The sequence below is a fragment of the Narcine bancroftii genome, chromosome 10 (genome assembly GCF_036971445.1).
Source record: "Narcine bancroftii isolate sNarBan1 chromosome 10, sNarBan1.hap1, whole genome shotgun sequence".
Taxonomy (NCBI): domain Eukaryota; kingdom Metazoa; phylum Chordata; class Chondrichthyes; order Torpediniformes; family Narcinidae; genus Narcine; species Narcine bancroftii.
In genome coordinates this window covers 94646033-94666082 of record NC_091478.1, presented here as the reverse complement: position 1 = coordinate 94666082, position 20050 = coordinate 94646033, and the positions used below count along the sequence as shown (strand labels likewise).

Sequence of the window (20050 nt, the reverse complement as noted above, 5' to 3'; positions counted from 1 at the left end):
TGTGCAATGATAAAGATTCAGGTGGAAATAACTTGTAGGTTCAGCATCTATGCTAAATTTGCACTTTCCCCATTGCTCCCCTTGTGCTCATGTTCAATATTATTAATTGTCTGCTCAATTGAAAAACAAATTAGGATATGGGTATTGCAGTCAAAGCCAGTGTTTATTGTTGCCACTGTAAGCTGCTCCTGTAGTTCTATTTGGGAAGGTAGCCACGAATTTACTCCATATGAAAGAAGGAATGATAATATGTTTAAAGACATAGTGGTGTGAGATTTGCAGGTGGTTGTGGTAAGGGCTTTTGAAATAGCTTGGGCAAATAATTGCAGCTTCTTTAGAGAATGGTGAACATTGTACAGGTGGTAGAAGGAATTAATATTTATACTAGTGAATGGAGTAACAATCAAGTGAGCTGCTTTGCCCTGGATAATATTGTGTGACTTGAGTTGGGTTGCTGGGTGTTATCAAGGTACATGGAGAATAATCCATTACACTTTTCTTGTTTTCTGTCTCTTAGAGGATGGAAACGCTGTGCAGTATCGGTAGGTAAGTTGCATACTGATGGATACCCAGCCTCTGATGCTGCTTGTTCATCACCATCAGCATTCATTCCTTCTTTTTGCCATTGTTGCATAGAGGCTGTAGGGTGGATCATACATAGATAGACAAGGTGGTAAAGAGGTTGTTTAACATACCTGCCTTCATTGGTCAGGAAATTGAGAAAACGTTTAGGACATTTACATGACAACTCTAAAATGCGACCTCAGGAAGGGAATTTGGACACTTTGGACCAAAGGTCCTGTTGTGTGCTGTGTTCATCCAAGCTAAGGAAGGATGAAGACAGTAGAACATGAGAACACCATTATTGCAGAGCCTCTTTCAAGTTGCAGTCCATTCTGACTTAGAAATATAGTGCTGTGCATTGGTTCACAGAGGTAGCTCATCATTGGCAAAGGTGATAAAAATGGCCTCTCCAGTGACACAACTCTCTCCAAAAACTTCAGTGAAATATAAATCTCTTGCAGCAGATCACATTTTGTTGCTCATTAAATGTTACTAATTGCAGGAATGGTGATTGATGAGCCAGATTGTTGATAAATGATCTTTCTGAGCAAACGGAGGGACGAAGTCAAGCTTAACACCAGAGCCCAGCATCCAAACTAAGCTCATTAGGATCTGACTACATGCACCAGGTTCAGATAAAATAAAAATTAAATCTGAGTTTGCATTGGATAGGGGTGGGCCAGGCCTTTGCACCAAGGCTTGTCAATCTGGCTTGATAAGACTAACCACCTGCAAATAGCCAGAAAAATGGAGGTAGTACATGAAGTCGTTGTTGCTTCACTATGTATAACTTCATTGTTATATTAAATTTTTTGCAAGTCTCTTGAGTTGACACATAGGCCAGAATCAGGTCTAACCAAGCAGATATTTATTTGGTAGTAATTCTAGTGACAAGGTTATTGATATGGTATAAGGCAGCAATTGTGAACAGGGCCCACAGAATCAGAATGGTAATGTCCACGTCAGCTGCAGGCTCGTTTGTGGCTGACAAGTCCGATGCGGGACAGGCAGACACGGTTGCAGCGGTTGCAAGGGAAAATTGGTTGGTTGGGGTTGGGTGTTGGGTTTTTCCTCCTTTGTCTTGACAGTGAGGTGGGCTCTGCAGTCTTCTTCAAAGGAGGTTGCTGCCCGCCAAACTGTGAGGTTCCAAGATGCACGGTTTGAGGCGATATCAGCCCATTGGCGATGGTCAATGTGACAGGCACTAAGGGCTTTCTTTAGGCAGTCCTTGTACCTCTTCTTTGGTGCACCTCTGTCTTGGTGGCCAGTGGAGAGCTCGCCATATAACACGATCTTGGGAAGGCGATGGTCCTCCATTCTGGAGATGTGACCTACCCAGCGCAGTTGGATCTTCAGCAGCATGGATTCGATGCTGTCAGCCTCTGCCATCTTGAGTGCTTCGATGTTGGAGATGAAGTCGCTCCAATGAATGTTGAGGATGGAGCGGAGACAACGCTGGTGGAAGCGTTCTAGGAGCCGTAGGTGATGCCGGTAAAGGACCCATGATTCGGAGCCGAACAGGAGTGTGGGTATGACAACGGCTCTGTATACGCTAATCTTTGTGAGGTTTTTCAGTTGGTTGTTTTTCCAGACTCTTTTGTGTAGTCTTCCAAAGGCGCTATTTGCCTTGGCGAGTCTGTTGTCTATCTCGTTGTCGATCCTTGCATCCGATGAAATGGTGCAGCCGAGATAGGTAAACTGATTGACCGTTTTGTGTTTTGTGTGCACGATGGAGATGTGGGGGGGCTGGTAGTCATGGTGGGGAGCTGGCTGATGGAGGACCTCAGTTTTCTTCAGGCTGACTTCCAGGCCAAACATTTTGGCAGTTTCCGCAAAACAGGACGTCAAGCGCTGAAGAGCTGGCTCTGAATGGGCAACTAAAGCGGCATCCGTCTGAAAAGAGTAGTTCACGGACAAGTTGCTCTTGTGTCTTGGTATGAGCTTGCAGGCGCCTCAGATTGAAGAGACTGCCATCCGTGCGGTACCGGATGTAAACAGCGTCTTCATTGTTGAGGTCTTTCATGGCTTGTTTCAGCATCATGCTGAAGAAGATTGAAAAGAGGGTTGGTGCGAGAACGCAGCCTTGCTTCATGCCATTGTTAATGGAGAAGGGTTCAGAGAGCTCATTGCTGTATCTGACCCGACTTTGTTGGTTTTCGTGCAGTTGGATAACCACGTTGAGGAACTTTGGGGGGCATCCGAGGCGCTCTAGTATTTGTCAAAGCCCTTTCCTACTCACAGTGTCGAAGGCTTTGGTGAGGTCAACAAAGGTGATGTAGTGTCCTTTGTTTTGTTCTCTGCACTTGGAGCTGTCTGAGGGCAAAGACCATGTCAGTAGTTCCTCTGTTTGCGTGAAAGCCGCACTGTGATTCTGGGAGAACATTTTCGGCGACACTAGGTTTTATTCTATTTAGGAGAATCCTAGCGAAGATTTTGCTTGCAATGGAGAGCAGCGTGATTCCCCTGGAGTTTGAGCAGTCTGATTTTAAACCACATTACAAGATAAATTTTAAAAAGTGCAAGAAAAAGGTAGCACATTTAAATAAAACACAAATGCCGGAGGGACTGAGCAGCCCTCGCAGTATCTATAGGAGGTAAAGATATATGTCCGACGTTTCTGGCCTGAGCCCTTCAAGATGTGAGTAAAAAGCAGGCAGGCCAAAAATAGGTTAAGCATGGCTGCATAAGATGTGGCACAGAGACTGTCAAAATTATTAAAATTTGCCCTGTAGAGTTTTAGAAGTCTAATCCTATGAATAATTGATACATAGAGACTCTAAGAACATAAGATAATAGCAGGAGTAGGGTACTCAGTTCCTCAACACTGTCCCACTGTTCAGCATGGTCTGGTGCAGACCTTGTCTCATCTGTGCCATTTTCCCAAAGGCTTCAGTTGCTGATCTTTTGGAAAAATTATCTAGTTCCTCTTTAAATACCTCCATTGATCTAGCATCCACAACTCTCTGAAGTTGAGTATCCTAGGAGGTCAATGCCCTCTGCAAGAAATTCCTATGTGATTCAGTTTCAAATGATTTCCCTTATCATAACCTATCATGTCCTTTAAGGGTTTTGCATGTTTAAAGAAGTTAATTCCTTTTACTCTGAACTCCAGAGAATATAAATCTAATTCCTTAAGTCTCATCCTAGGAGTTAACCTCATGAATTTGTTTGGGACTGCTTCCATTGCAAGTATATCTTTTATTAAATAATTGGATCAAAACTACCCAGTACTTCAGATGTCGTCCAAATAAAATTTTATACAAATGCTTTATTGAATACCCAACTTTTGAACTCTGCATCCCAATCAATAAATGTAAGCATGCTATATATCCTTTTTACCACCCTATCTACTTGTGTTGTCACTTTCAGGGATCCTTGGACTTGCACCCATAGATCCCTCTGTACATCACTTCTCTTAAGGGTCCAGCCATTTATACTTTACCTCTTTCATTTGACCTTTCTAAATGCAGCACCTCACACTTAATCTCCATCTGCCAATTCTCTACCTGTTCTTTCATTTCGTCTCCTGCAAAATCCTATGGCATCTGTGTGGTATGAGCATGTTTGGACTATAGGCTTGATCATTTCCCTTATTATCCACAACACTGTCAATTTTTGTGCTATCTGCAAATGTACTAATCAACTTACCTACATAATGTATTATCTATGTATTTAATTATATATAATTATGTATTTTTACCTTTGGAATATAAAGGACACTGCTTGACCTGCTGAGTTTCTACAGCATTGTGATTTTATTTGCCTACATAATCATATAGCACAAATAAATGGTCTCAACACTGATCCTTACAGAACACCAGTTGATCACAGACCTCCAGATAGGTCATGCCCTACCATGGGGGACCTCAAAAGCTTTACTAAAGTCCATGTATATAACAACTCAAGAAACTTATTCAGATTTGTGAGATGTGACCTCTCATGCATAAAGCCATGCTATCTCCAATAAATCTTACGTTTTTCTAAATATGACTAAAGACGGTCCCTAAAATTCTTCAGTAATATTTCCTACCACTCGTTTCAGGCTTTCTGGCCTATAATTTCTTGTTTTGCCTCTATTGCCTTTTGAAATGGAATAACAGCATTCACTAGTTCACCACTCTTCTGGGTCTTTGCTTGTCTAAAGAGGTCATGTTTAAATTAATCTTGCTGCCTTTGTATATCTCAAGAACATTAGCTTCCCAATTCTTCCAGATGTGCTTTTTTTCTTTTTGACTAAATTTTCAAAATTTTTCATCGTTTAAAAAAATTTCACATGAGGAATGTTTGTCCCAAAATGACAAACTGACCTCTAAACAACTTGTCAATTGTGGCTTAATAGCTGTTGAATTTAAAAAAAAAGGCTGTTCTTGAGGTGCTAGGTTTCTTGTACTTTCTGCTTGAAGGTAGCAGGGAGAAGAAATTGTGACCAGGGAGTCCTTTATGATCAAGAGAATTGAGGGCCCTGCTTGTAGATTCAACTGAGTAAAGATTGGAGAAGGTTCAAGTGGACTTTAGTACTTGATAGTTTTAATTGAATACAGTAGTCACTAATTTTGTTCATATTATAGAATTGTTACAGCATAGAGGAAGCTGTTCATCCCATCAAGTCATTGTTGACTTCATGAAAACCAGTCCTACCTGTCCCATTCTAGTCCTTATCCTACAGTAAGAACATAGAACATGACAGCACAGTACAGCCCCTTTGGCCCACAATGTTGTGCTGACTGATAGAAACCTATTCAACAAACTAAACCTTTCCTAACTTACACCCATAGCTCTATTTTTCTTGTATCCACGTGCCTGTCTGAGTCTTTTAAAAGTCCCTATTGTATCAACTTCCACCACCACCCCAGGCAATGCATCCCAAGTGCCCACTACTCTGTGTAATTAAAAAAAAAATTATCCTGATCCCTCCCATAAACTTTCCTCCCTTCACCTTGTACAGATATCCTCTGGTTTTTTTTTGAATAAGGAAATAACATCACAAACTGCTTCAAAATGTACAGATATCCCACAACAATCTACGTACATATGATTTAATTTTTTTTATTAATCCACCTATTGTTAATTTTTGTCAGACAATATTCCCACTTTCTCTTGAATACACTCATTGATCCCGTGCCAAATTTTAATCAGATGTTTCAGTATGGGGTTATCAGTTTTTTTTTGCTAATTTAGCATCCCATTTATATGTGAAATCTTTCGCTGTCCTCTTCCCCCATTGCATGCAATATTATTTGTACCCAAGTAGGTGGTTTCCCCCTCCTCAAAGAAGGATGCCAGAAACCTTGACTGAGCTGCTACATAGTATTTCTTAAAATCAAGTAACCTTAAGCACCCCAACCACCACCTTATGTCAGTTTTTTAAGGCTCTCCTGGGCACTTTCTTATTCCAGATGAATGTCCTTGTGTTATCATTTAACGTTTTAAAGAAAGATCGTGGTAATGGAATTGGCAGAGACTGGAAGAGGTATTGGAGTCCTGGCGTCACCTTCATCTTTATGCAGTTGTTTCGAGTCCCGAGGACCCCAAAATCCAGCAGCAATAGATATGCACCACGACAAAGGGTTACTTAAACAAAAATTGCTTTTAATTATCTTTGAAAATGAAAATACAATCAAACTTTAACTTCTTTCTATTGACTCACTTAACCCCCTTCTAATCCAAAGTGCATGTGTGTGTAATTTGTATGTAAGTTTAGCAAAGTTCTTTGGTTCACAGTCTAATCTCACTAGTTGCAGGCAATGCTTATACTGTGCACAGAAGTTAACATTAATAAAGTTCACCAAGCTTTAGTGATTAACAGGTAAATGGTTACCACTCAGAAGGGTTCTTGTTGATTTTCAGAGAGAGAATTTTTCCAGAACATCCACAACTGATTCCTTTTAAATCAGCCACTCCAGTGTCTTGCTGACGAAACTTGCCCCCTTCAGGGTTCTTCAGATGGTAACCTCTTTCTTTCAGGTCACCACAGAGTTCCTTTCTGTTTCTAATATTCCAAGGGAAACACTGGACAGTCAATCCTCTCCTTTACCAAGCTGTCTTCCAAAGCTTCCCAGCTTGTCCCTCTGGAACCTATGTCTGTGATCCTCCTTCACTCCCTCCAACTCTGAGAGCAAAGCCTGTTTTTTCCCCTCATCTCTGCCTACAAAGATCACATGACCTTCCAGACAGTAAATTCTCTTTCCAGCAGAGCTGCTACTGGACGTTGTTACATTTGTTGCCTTTTGCAAATAACATGCCAATTGAAGTCTCTGAGCACTGTGCGAAAGCTCCTGCAAAAATTCTGTGTTTTTAAAAAAAAGTTTGTGTGTGACCTACTCTAACAAACCTTTCCCAATTTATCTCCCAAATACCTCTATATACTCTGTCACACAGTTAACCCTCCCATTAAGGTGATTGCAGGCCCCTCTGTCTTATTAAGACACCTTCAATCTTCTCCAGCATGGGGGGTAGTTAAGTTTATATAAATTTTCCAGATTGCTATCAATCTTGATTCCTAGGTATTTCACACCACCCACATGCCAACTGAAATTTCTGTTTCTTTGGTATTCTTTATAGTCAAATTTATTCAGTGGCATGATCTTACATTTTTTCTGTTTGCTTTATAGCTCAAAATTATACAGTACAACTTTGATTATCCAAAATCAGTTTCTCAAAAATCCTCAGTTACCTGAAATTTTTTTTAAAGTTTGGGTAAACGAGGATATCCGAAATCCTCATTTATCCAAAGTTTTTTCAGAGCCAAACCAATCCGGACCCTGGGGCTCCCGTCAGCAGTGGGACCCTGGTGGATTGGTGTCGGTGATCAGCGGTGGCCAGGATTCTTGTTTGGTGAGAATAAAATTTTATTTTAATGCTTAAAAAGCTTTACCTTGTTGTTTGTTGTTGTTTAAACATTGTTACAAGTGAATTGCTCTTGCTACTGGGCTGCTTTTAAAAAAAAATGACCAGTTCTCTGGAAAAAATTTTTTATCCGAAATGGACCCGACCCTGACCATTTCAGATAATCAAGAGTTGTACCATAATCCTCCAGCAACTTGGCCAGCAACCCTCATAGGGTGGGGTTTAGAACTTTTTTTCTTTTACTTTTTTCCATTTAATAATATGGGTTCACATGTATTTTGTTTATCATTATTTGATACTTGTAACTTGATAGCAACTTGCTTTATTATTATATGTACTGTGACAGAATATAGATATATTTTTGGGATATAAATTGGGGCAATTTTTTTTTATATGTATGTCACATACAAACATTTTAAAACAGATCTTATTTAAAATACTGGAGCTCTGCTAATGCTAGACATGTCGGGGCATCAGAGCCTTTGCAAAAGCTTTGGAGAGTGCCCAAGAGACTTCACTAATGGATTGTTGCTTACAAAAAGGCAACAGATGAAAGAGCTTGTCGGAGCCGCAGTCAGTCTGGAGGGAACCCTAACCCAAAGAGGGTCCTGTGGTTTTGTGCAAGCAGAAGAGAGTGAAACAGACTTTCTCTGTGTGTGTGTGTGTGTGTGAGAGAGAGAGAGAGACACACACACACACACACACACACACACACACACACACACACACACACAGATCAGTTCTACAGTTATAGACAGTAACGGCAGCTGGGACTGGAACAGGGCAAGCTTGTGGAAAATCCCATTTGGAATACGGGTTGTACATGCTTGGATCAGCCTGGTCAAAGCCCTTGTGGTTCATGCAAGAGGAGAAGACTGGATGTCTAATGTTTCACTTGGAATAAGAGAAACAAAAAGGCACTCTGTGGTGACCTGAAAGAAAGAGGTTATCATCTGGAGAACCCTGAGGGGGCAAGTTACGTCAGCAAGACACTGAAGTGGCTGATTAAAAAGTAATCAGTTGTGGGTGTCCTGGAACAACGAATCTCTCTCTGAAAATTGACAAGAACCTTCCTGAGCGGTAACCATTTACCTTTCAAGCACCAAAGCCTGGTGAACTTCATAAAAGTTAAATTCTGTGCACAGTATAAGAATTGCCTGCAACCAGTAAACTTGGAGGAATGAGAAATTAGATTGGACTGTGAACCAAAGAACTTTTCTGAACTTACACACACATTTACTTGTGCTTAGAATTAGAAAGGGATTGTTAGGTTAGTTAAGTTAATAGTGATAAGTTAAAAGTGTGATTCTGTTTTCATGGTTAAAGATAATTAAAAGCAACTTTTCTTTAAGTAACCATTTGTCTTAGTGAATATCTATTGCTGCTGGGTTTATGGGTCCTCTGGGCTTGTAACAGTACCTATGCATTTTACATATATTTAAAACCAATAAAAATATTGAAAAAAAAAGATTTGAGGTAGTGGAATGGGCACGGACTGCAAAACATACTGCAATCTTGGCAATATATTCATCTTTACATTGTTGACCCTGCCAATTAGAGTGATGGGCAAATTCATCCACCTACTCAAGTCTTCTTCAATTTTACTAAGTAGCGAGAGGTAATTGAGTTTGTATAAATGTAGAAGATCAACATCCACCATTATTCCAAGGTATTTGATGCCCCCTGGGGGCCATTTGAATGGACTTATTCGCTGGTACTCAGTGTGATCAAAATTTTTAGTGGGATCATTTCACTTTTTTCTCAGTTTACCTTGTATCCTGAAACTTTTCCGTAACCTTTTAATGGGATATATAATTTAGTAAGGGAATTAATTGGATCTGTTAATTACATTGCCATAAGATTAATTTTGTGGCTTGTCTGACCCAACATAAAATCTTTTATCTCCATGTCTTGTTTAATTGCCTCTGCCAAGAACTCAAAAGCCAAGACAAAAAGTCCTGGAGACGAGGGGAAACCCTGTTGGCTCAATCTGCTCAAAGGAAACACTGCTGAGATCTGTCCGTTAGTGGCTATCCTAGCTTTGAGTCTGTCATAGAGTTTTAACCCAATTAATGAACAGTTGCTGAAATCCAAGCTTGGCCAAAACTAAATAAATATGGCCATTCCAGCATGTCAAAGGCTTTCTCAGCATCTAGAGCCACAACGACACTCGGTTCAGCTTTAGACTTTGTATAGTGGATAATATTGAAGAGCCCAAGTTGTGGCTGACCAATGTTTCAAAGTAAAGCTGCTCTGTTCTGGATTTATTAATTTTGGCAAGTATTTGGGCAAGCCTGTTAGCTGAGTTTAGTAATGAAGTGGGTCAAAATGAGGAGCATTTCAATGGGTCCCTTTTTTATGAAACACAGTAATTCTGGCATTAGAAAATGATTCAGGGAGAGTTTGGGTTTTAAATGCTAAGTTGATTATATCCATGATGAGAGGTATAAGTAGATCCTTAAATTCTCTATAAAATTCTGGCAGGAAACTGTCCTCCCCTGGATGTGGTGAGCCCAAGGCTTTTTCAGTTTCTTTTGAAGTAAAAAGGGAAGTCTAAATTTGCTTGATCTTCTTGGTCAAGTTTGGGTAGTTCAACAGTGGATAAAAAGTCATCAATGTTGGACAGGTCTTCTGGGGAATCCGATTTATATCGGTTTGTATAAAATTGTTTAAATGCATCATTGATTTCTGTTGGATTATGTGAAACTGAATTCATTTCAGTCTGGATTGAATTTATTGTTTTCTAACTCTCTTCTGCTCTCAATTGCAAGGACTAGACTTCGTGTGCTTTTTCTCCCAGTTTGTAATATCTGTGTTTAGTTCTTAGAATTATTTTTTTCAATTTTATAAGTGTGCAGTGTGTTGTACTTGAGTTTTTTGTTTAAAAGCACATTATATGTTTCTTTGGAGCTGGACTGTTGAAACTCCTTTTTCAATTGCAGCAGTTCTGTTTCCAGTTCTTCTATTTCTTCTTAATACCTTTGAGTTTATCTGTCCCCTAAGGTGGGCTTTTAATGTGGCAATAGAATAAAACTATTGGGAGCAGAGGGACAGTTTATCTCACAGAACAATTTTATCTTCTTTTCTTTCTTTCTTCTTTGGCTTGGCTTCGCGGTCAAAGATTTATGGAGGGGTAATGTCCACGTCAGCTGCGGGCTCGTTTGTGGCTGACAAGTCCGATGCGGGACAGGTAGACGCGGTTGCAAGGGAAAATTGGTGGGTTGGGGTTGGGTGTTGGGTTTTTCCTCCTTTGTCTTTTGTCAGTGAGGTGGGCTCTGCGGTCTTGTTCAAAGGAGGTTGCTGCCCGCCGAACTGTGAGGCGCCAAGATTCACAGTTTGAGGCGATATCAGCCCACTGGCGGTGGTCAATGTGGCAGGCACCAAGAGATTTCTTTAGGCAGTCCTTGTACCTCTTCTTTGGTGCACCTCTGTCTCGGTGGCCAGTGGAGAGCTCGCCATAGAACACGATCTTGGGAAGGCGATGGTCCTCCATTCTGGAGAGGTGACCTACCCAGCGCAGTTGGATCTTCAGCAGCGTGGACTCGATGCTGTCGGCCTCTGCCACCTCGAGTACTTCGATGTTAGGGATGAAGTTGCTCCAATGAATGTTGAGGATGGAGCGGAGACAACGCTGGTGGAAGCATTCTAGGAGCCGTAGGTGATGCCGGTAGAGGACCCATGATTCGGAGCCGAACAGGAGTGTGGGTATGACAACGGCTCTGTATTCGCTAATCTTTGTGAGGTTTTTCAGTTGGTTGTTTTTCCAGACTCTTTTGTGTAGTCTTCCAAAGGCGCTATTTGCCTTGGCGAGTCTGTTGTCTATCTCGTTGTCGATCCTTGCATCCGATGAAATGGTGCAGCCGAGATAGGTAAACTGGTTGACCGTTTTGAGTTTTGTGTGCACGATGGAGATGTGGGGGGGCTGGTAGTCATGGTGGGGAGCTGGCTGATGGAGGACCTCAGTTTTCTTCAGGCTGACTTCCAGGCCAAACATTTTGGGAGTTTCCTCTAATGAATTTGCAAAATTCTGATTTTTGGAGTAGGGTAGGATTGAGATACCACCTCTATGAATTAGTTGATTTTTCTGGCATCAAAATAAAGAGAGTCAGAGGCAAGTGATCTGACAAGGTTCTAGATAGGTATTCAGATTCTAATGTTCTGTCAATTAAATGTGTTGATAACAAAAAGAGGTCAATCCTTGTATGGGAGTGTGGGGTGCAGAATAAAAGGAGTAGTCCCTGGTTCGAGGGTGTACTTGCCTCCATGCATCTGTCAAATTTAGATCTTTCATAAAAGCCAAAGTGGATTTGGCTTCTTATTTTGGATACTGTTTGCATTTTTAAAAAAAAAAAATTATTTTATTTTTCACATTATGAACCATACTGACCAAAATACACAAACATTTCCCTCTTGAATATACAGTGTCATTTTCTCCCCTTTCCCCCCTCCCCCTCCTTCACCCCCCCCCCTCCCCACCCACTTAATACTGTTTGCATTGATGTGTCCAGGATAGGGTCCAAACAAAAGTTGAAGTCACCCCCTACAACTATATTTTGTTGCTCCCCCAGCACCTGAAGGGAGATAAAGGATTCATCATAGGTATAGGTTTAAAAGGTATCATGTGATTTCCCTCCCCCCCCCCCCCATTATTCCACTGTTGAATTTTGCCATTAACCATGTATTCTGTCTTCAAGTTTAACCTTCCAAAATGTATCACTTCACACTTATCTGGATTGAACTCCATCTGCCACTTTTTAAGCCCAACTCTGCATCCTGTCTATATCCTGTTTTAACCTATGGCAACCTTCTACTCTATCCACAATGGCTCCAACCTTTGTGTTATCTGTAAACCTACTGACTCATCCCTCCACTTGACGAAGGTTGATTATAAGAGCTTGGATTCAAAAAGAGATCCTTGCGGAACTCCAGTCGTCACTGAGCTCCAGACAGCATACATTCTGTCTACTACTACCACCCTTCATTTTCTGCAGGCAAGCCAATTCTAAATCCACACAACAAAGGTTCAATGGATCCTGACTTTCTGAATGTCTATCATGGGGGACCTTGTCAAATGGCGTACTAGAATACAGATACACCACATCTACCACCCTACCTTCATCAATTTCATTTATTTTTTTTCTCAAAAAACTCAGGCTCATGAGGCACCAAACTGTGCTAACTGTCCCTGAGAAGACTCTATCTCTAAATAGTCACAAATCCAATCCTTAAGAATCTTCTCCAATAATTTGCCCACTGTTGATGCAAGATTCATTGGTCTATAATTCTAAGGATTCTCCCTAGTACCATATGTTTTGGGTTTTAAGTCGACCGGTGTATAAGTTAACTCCCTCCTTTTCAGCCTCATTTTAAGGAATTTATGGTATATCCGAGAATAAGTCGACACCCTTTTTCTGTCTGCTTGAGGTGCCCTGTTGACCGTCATACAAGTTGACCTCCAAAGCTCATGTTACCTGAGATGGGCCATTGACCGATGTATACGCCAACCCCCATATATCACGCAGGTTGATCTGCTGAGCATTGGCTGGAGGTGATTGCTTTCATGGAGGATCCATCGCAACACAGCCCATAACGAAAATATGAAGTGAGCTCTAAGTTGAAAGTGACAAAAATGGCCAAGAAAACCAACAACTGTGCTGCTTCAAGAAAATTTGATGTGCATAAGAAGTTGGGAAGAGATTGGAGGCAGAACGAAGAAACTAAGAAAAATACCAAAAAGGCAATATTCTTTGAGAAAAGGAATCTCTTGTTGGCCAGAGTTGGAAAATGGCATTGCAGAATGGATATGTGAACAGAGGCAAGATTGCTACATAGTCACCTGAAATAAAATTAATAACATTTTCACAGCAGTGGGCCAAGTTGGTGATGATTTTGAGGCTACAGTAGGCTGATGCAATCATTTTATGAACAGGAAAAATCTGGTATTATACCAAAAAAAAGCAAAAATTGCACAGAAACTACCAAAAGATCTTGTAAGTTGTAAGTTTTCCACCAGTTATACTTAACCACATAAACACAAGTTTGCTTTGGCAAATATCGGAAACATGGCGCAACCCCCATGAATTTCAATATGATAGGCAATAGAACAGTGGAATGGAAAGGTGTGAAAATTGTGCAAACCAGAAGTACAGGCCACAAAAGGACCAGGTTTACTGTGGCTGTGATAAACGCAAAATTAAACCAAAATTGGAATTCCCTGCAGGTATTTTTATACATTTTCATGAAAAAGGATGGATGGTTGAAAGAAAATGGTGTAAAAGTAGACAATGTGTGGAACAGGCGGCTAGGCGGTTTACACAAAGAACAGAGTTTGCTGGTCTGGGATATGTTTTGTAGCCACTTAACCGAGAACACTAGAAGTAGATTAGCACTACATAATACTTACATGGTGGTTTGACATCTAAATTGAAACTTCTTGATGTCTGCTTGAACAAGCCATTCAAAGACCATGTGCATGGGAAATGGAATACATGGATGTCATGTACAGAAAAGTCACTTAGAAAAGGTGGGGCAATGCGTCCTGCGCCTCTTGATATGCTGTGTAACTTCCTGCTCAAGGCATGGGACAAAGTTAAAATAGAGACTGTGATAAAATAATTAAAAAAAAAAAGTGCAGTATCTCTTGTGCAATTGATGGCACTGAAGATGATTTATTGTGGGACACTGTTGACGAAGTTGAAACTGCCTCATCAGATGCAGACTGGGACCCCTATGATGACTGTGAGAGTATGGATGTGCTTGCATTTTTGGGGCAACTGCTTGCTGCCATCTTTGCTTCAGATGATGATAGCAAGAATGATTTTGAAGGGTTCTAAATGTTTCTGAAGACAATGATGGCGATTTTGATGGGTGCTAATTGTGTTGTTTTCAATAATCTGTCACAGTCGGATTTTTTGGCTTTTCAAGGGTTGATGTGCACTAAATCAGTTTTTAAGGGTCGACTTATACACCAGATCAGCGCGGATTAGATTTTGAGCTGAATTTAAGGTTTCAAAAGTGTATCCAGCATATAAGACGACCCCCAGTTTTTGAGAGGTTTTTTTTAGGGTTTCACAACTCAGCTTATACGCTGAAATATGCGGTTCCTTTTTTAAACAAGGGGATGACATTTGGCATTCTTCAATCCTCTGGTATCTCCTTGTAGCTAATTGCGCCGCCCAGGTGGACTAGAAGGAACCGTGGTGGGGGTTGATGTGGAGTGATGTCAGCAGAAGAGGATTGAACCAAAGAGGGTGGGGATGGGAAAGGAGGAAGGGATGGTGGAAAATGGGCCAAATATGGGAAGAAGCAGATGGGAGAGGAATGGGGAGAACGGAAGTAACACAAAAGAAGAAAGAGGATTAGTTACCTGAAGTTGGAAATTCAGTGTTGATGTTATTTAGTGGAATATGAAGTATTTTCCCTCAAATTTTCATTGGCCTCACTCTTGACAGTGGAAAAAGCCAAGGATTGGAGTAGGAAAAGGAATTGAAAAGGCAATGGCATTTAATCAAATAAGCAGTTTCTCACCTGGTGTACTGGCTGAGGTTAGTTAATTTGATACAGACTGTTAAAAATGTGGCAACTTCTGAGTCCTTGATGTTCATGTTGTAACAAGAGCTTCTTGAAATCATAAGGCCCCTTTTCCACTGGAATCCTAGTTAATTGGGCAATGCAATGTCCTGCGATAGGAAGCCATTTGAGCTGTTTCCATTAGGCCACCTTTAACTGGGACACTGACTGCTTTTCCACTGATCATACACATCCCCGGGAATGGGATAGTCCACCTTTGAATGGAATGGATGGAAGTTGCCCTTTTTCCACTGGTTTAATCAACTGAAGCCGGGGATATGAGTAGGGGTAGAGGCTGTTAATCCCTGGCCTCATTTGACATAATTTCTGGGACAAGGTGCCAGTGGAAAAGGAACTACAGTCATAAGGCAAAGAAGCAGGCCTTTTGGCCCATTCTTCCATGCCAAATATGGTGCCTTTCTGAGCTCGTCCCATTTATCTCATATCCGTCCCTCTAAATCTCTCTTATTCGTGAACCTGTCCAGTTGTCTTAATTGTGGTAATTTTGATACTACACAAATACACTTGTCCTGTCCAGGTAGTCTCTGCTTCAGCTGGTCAGATACACCTCGACTTAATACTTGAGCTTTGCAAGATCTTATTTTATCAGTGCTGCTCCCTCCCATGTTGTAGTTAATACATTGAATGTGAGCTTTTCTAATTGTTGAAGGGAGAGCCACCTTGAGCTGATGTATTTTGAAGATATTCTCTTGGTGATTCACACCCGGTAATGAAGTTACGGGGGTATTTTACCACCACCTCAAGGCGGTATGGAATATCACCACCTCTAGGTTCCTCATGTGCCCACTGCCTTTTTTCTTCACGGTGGTTAAGGTGTGAATTGTAAATGTCTTTTGTTTTGCCAACAATCCTGGTTATGATTTTATTTTTGCTCCTTGTTCAATAATTCAGCCTTTGGAATTTTCATCTGGCTGATGGCTGGCTAAGGCTTGCATTACTACTGCCACTGATTTCTTGTTTGTTATTTGTCTTTCTGGCCAATATGCATCCCTGCTTTAGTTTATTTTTGTCACTTAACAGATACTAGGTTGAATTAATAAATGTCCCAATGATGAAGTTTTGTGTCACAGAAAATAGACAACTCATGACAGCAGTTTAAGTGTATTGAATAGTACTTCTCGAGGAGCCTCAAACAATGTCATTTTGTGTGCTAAAATTGATGATGAGCTGTATTATGGAGAAGCTGCGGTCCTGCCCTTTGGGTGAAATGTATTCATGTCTTCTTTTCTTACAACAGAATAACATTACTCTCCAATGGATGTCTCTGATAGTCCTGATCGTGACCCCCATTCCCCTGATGGCCAGCTCTCTGATGATGACCTATTGCTTGAGGGGGGGCATGCAAATGATGAAGAGGAGGATATAGACAAACCTACGGATAATGAGGGTGTAGATTCTGAGGACATTGATCATTGCAGTGATGCAGAGGTTCATAGTCTAGGTGAACCTGACCCTGATGGGGAAGCTCGCGAATCAGAGGTGGAGGAGGGGGAAAAGTTGAGAGAAGAAGGTGATTACAGTGAAGAAAGTGGAAATGATGTTGATAATGAGGAGCAACTTAATGCACACCGCAACAATGTGGCAAGTCCAAAAAGAACTTCTAGTGCTGAGCGAACTGAAAAAGGCACTTCTGAAAAACAGGATTTGCAAGTCAACGAGGAAGCTGCAAATGATTCTAAGGATGAAGCATCTTCTGTCATCAGGGACCTGGATGAGCATGAGCTGGACTATGATGAGGAGGTTCCTGAAGAACAGCCAGGGGCTGTCACAGAAGACAGTGAGAAACAAAGCACTGAGGAGAAAGGCAGTGACTCGCCAAAGGAGGGAGAGATTGAAAAAAGTCAACCTGAGGAGAAAAAATCTGAAAGAGACAGAAAAGAAGCGTTCCGGGAGAGAAAAAAGGATGAAGATGATGGGGAACTTGATGAAGGAGAGGTTGAGGTATGAATTTCAAATTGTCCTAAGTGATGCACACTGCATTTATAATGATTATATATTTGTACTGTAGTTATTATATTTTTTTTGACCATTTAGGGAATTGACCGACCAATTCATGTATTATGGACCCCTGTTATGGGAATTTTACTCACATTATTCTAAAACATTGAAACAATACAAATGCTTGTTTTTCCTCATTTGATCATTGCTGAACATGGTTCAAAATGGCTTGGAGTTCCTTTTCAAGTCCTACTCCATTCACAACATGAAAGTTATTGAGCACAGAAACAGGCCTTTGGCCCAATTCATCCTTGCTGACCAAATCCCAAGCTTGTCCCATGTGGGCATCCCTTTGGCCCACATACCTCTAAACTTTTACTATCCACGTGCATGTCCAAATGTCTTTTAAACATTGTAACTTCCTGTGGCTTCTCAATCCATTTGTATGGAAAAAGTTGCCACTCGTGTCTCTTTTAAATGTTTCCCCTCTCAGTTTAAATCTATGCCTTCAAGTTTTGAGTTCCATTATCTTGGAAGAAAGACTATGACCATTCATGTTATCTGTACCCCTCATGATTTTGTATTCCTTGGTATAAAATAACTGCCTTGTAGTCTTGTAAATGTCCTCTAACCTACCTACTCCTTTGAAGTAATGCTCGAGAGAGAGCCACCCAATAGGAAATAGAACTGAGGTGGTTCTTGTGGACCTTTACTGCCAAACCAGCCATACAAGACTTTTAATAACTTGCTGAACTTTAGAGGGATGAGGGTAGGTGGGGGGGAATTTTCATTGAAACATTAAAAGGGATGGATAAAGTGGATGTGGAGAAGTTGTTTTTAGTAGTGAGAGAGTCTAGGACCAGTGGGAACAACCTCTGAATAAAAGGATATCCCTTTAGAATAGATTTTTAAAAAACACTCAGAGGGTTGTGAATCTGTGGAATTTGTTGCCTCATATGTCTATGGAGCCAGTTTGTAGGGTATATTTAAAGCAGAGGTTGATGTTCTTTATTAGTAAAGGTGTCAAAGGTTATTGAGGAGAAGGCTGGAGAATGGGATTGAAAGGAAAAATACATCAGCCATGATTTGAATGGCTAACCATACTGGCTATCTTATGGTCCTGTGATTATAGGCATGGAAGTAGAATTGGGTCTATAAGTCATTTTAGCCATGATCCTAGTGGAATGATCTCGGGGACATTCTACGTCCATTCCTATGGTGTTTACTTTTGTCATTCTCATGCAGTCATGCTAATACACTGTCTGTTTTCCACCTTTTGATGCACCCACATAGTCAATGTCATTCATAATATGTAAAGAAATAATCTGATTTTTAATACTTTGCATAATCTTAATTCAAACCTCACAGTAATACATAAGCCTTAGTTGGGTTGTAAAACCTTTGAGCCCTTTGAATGCATGCTTCCACTATATATGTTGGATGTTTGCAGAGCATTGGCTAACATGCAAAAACCTACAGGGTGGGAAATATTACTGCCCTTGTCAGAGATGCCTTCATCCTAGAAATTAAAAGATAATATTTATTACACAGCAGGGAGAACCTCTCTCCCCACCCCCCCCAACTCCATTTGCCTCATAAGGGGGGAGTGAATATCTCCTATGCTCCCCTTACTTACTCTTTCAATCTACTTCATCCTCGTATTTTTCATTTTTGTTCTACTTTGCATTTCCTGTGATTCAAATACAAGTTGACTTGACCAGATAGAATAAAGATTTCAGCAATCTCCGATTAGACTGGAGAAAGTGAGCAAGTTTTCTTGAAACACTAAAGAATGAGAGAAGATTTGATAGAGGCTTCCTCATTAAATCTATTTAATACAAATTTTCCTGCCTTCTGTTTTTTTATGCTGTTCTTGCATTCATTACTGTCCTTGCCTCTCTTTCCCATTTACCCCCGCGCCCCCCCCCCCCCCCCAGGCCACTCTTGTGTAAATTATCTCCAGCAGCACTGGAACACCCCTGTTATGTGTGTCTGTGTGAAGTATCTAATATCTAGACCTAATGTCACAGGGATCTAAATCCCTCTCTCGCACCATCTTGAATATTTTTTAACTGCACATTCATCAGCTCTATTCTCCTGTTCCTGTACTTACTAGAATGTAGCACTGCAGGTAACCCTGAGTTTATGATCTTTGAGGACCTGATGTTTACACACCACATTGGAGTCTTGTTTTATCTGTTTCCCCCATAACTTGTAGGTCTGCCATACTTTTTTTTCCCTCCCTTGTGTAAAGTGCCACAAACACAGCTCTTGCTCTATTCCCCTGGGAGCCCGTCTTAACCCCAACAGCACCCAAAACAGAATTATCTGCTGGAGAGAGGAGCGACCATAGAGGATTCCTGCACTGCCTGCTTCCACCACTCCGTCTGGCCAACGTTCATTCCCTTCTCAAATATACATTCTTTTTCTGCAGGGTGACCACTTCATTAAATGTGTTATCCTTGACCAGAAAATCCGACTGCCGTTCTAGCTTCATCAGTGTCAGCTGGTGCATACCCTTCTATACATGTTGCTGTGGACCTCGGAAGTGTCCGACTTCCCACGTTGTGCAAGGGAGGCATTGAATGGCACTCTCCTGCCTTGAATTAGCCTTCAACTAAAGAATGATAGTTGATCTAGGGACCCAATTTCATTCCAAGCAGTGCTTATTCTAATGAAAAATCCTTTCATTTAGCTAATTGACAGCAGAAATAATAGAAGCACCTGTTTTATTATCAGTTATGTCCTTTTGTTTGAATATTGATGCCACCTCCTGAGTTGGTAAAGGTATGCTGTATTGGCATTTTAAACTGTTCCTGGCAATTAATGGAAGGTATGAGATTCCTCACTCCACCCTATTCCCTCATTTCCCAAATTCTCACACTCCTTATGGACCCATGTTTCTTTTTGCAGCTCAGCTGCTGCTCTTGGGATTTATCGCTGGAAAACTTAATTTCCTTTTATTTCAGGGATCGTTCCTCCACTGCACCTGTTCATTTGACAATCTCATTGCTTTAGACTCAAACTTTCCACTGGCTGGTGGCTTGCAGAAGAGATGAAAATGCAACTGTATTAGTGTTTTTTTTAAAATAACCTAACAGATTGTTAGTGA

The 20050-nt window shown here is 40.9% G+C and overlaps 1 protein-coding gene across 6 annotated transcripts in view; it reads left to right on the top strand.

The window, feature by feature from the left end:
• The window catches only part of zc3h18 (zinc finger CCCH-type containing 18), a 169340-nt gene that overhangs the window by 4021 nt on the left and 145269 nt on the right, over positions 1-20050 (top strand). For 5 of the 6 annotated variants that reach the window (XM_069901981.1, XM_069901980.1, XM_069901979.1 and 2 more), the window contains exon 2: positions 16238-16941. In XM_069901981.1, the coding sequence (XP_069758082.1) occupies positions 16255-16941 (687 nt within the window). In that variant the 5' untranslated portion in view covers positions 16238-16254. Of the gene's footprint in view, positions 1-517; positions 547-16237; positions 16942-20050 lie in introns of all 6 variants that reach the window. The other variant, XM_069901978.1, reaches the window with a different exon arrangement.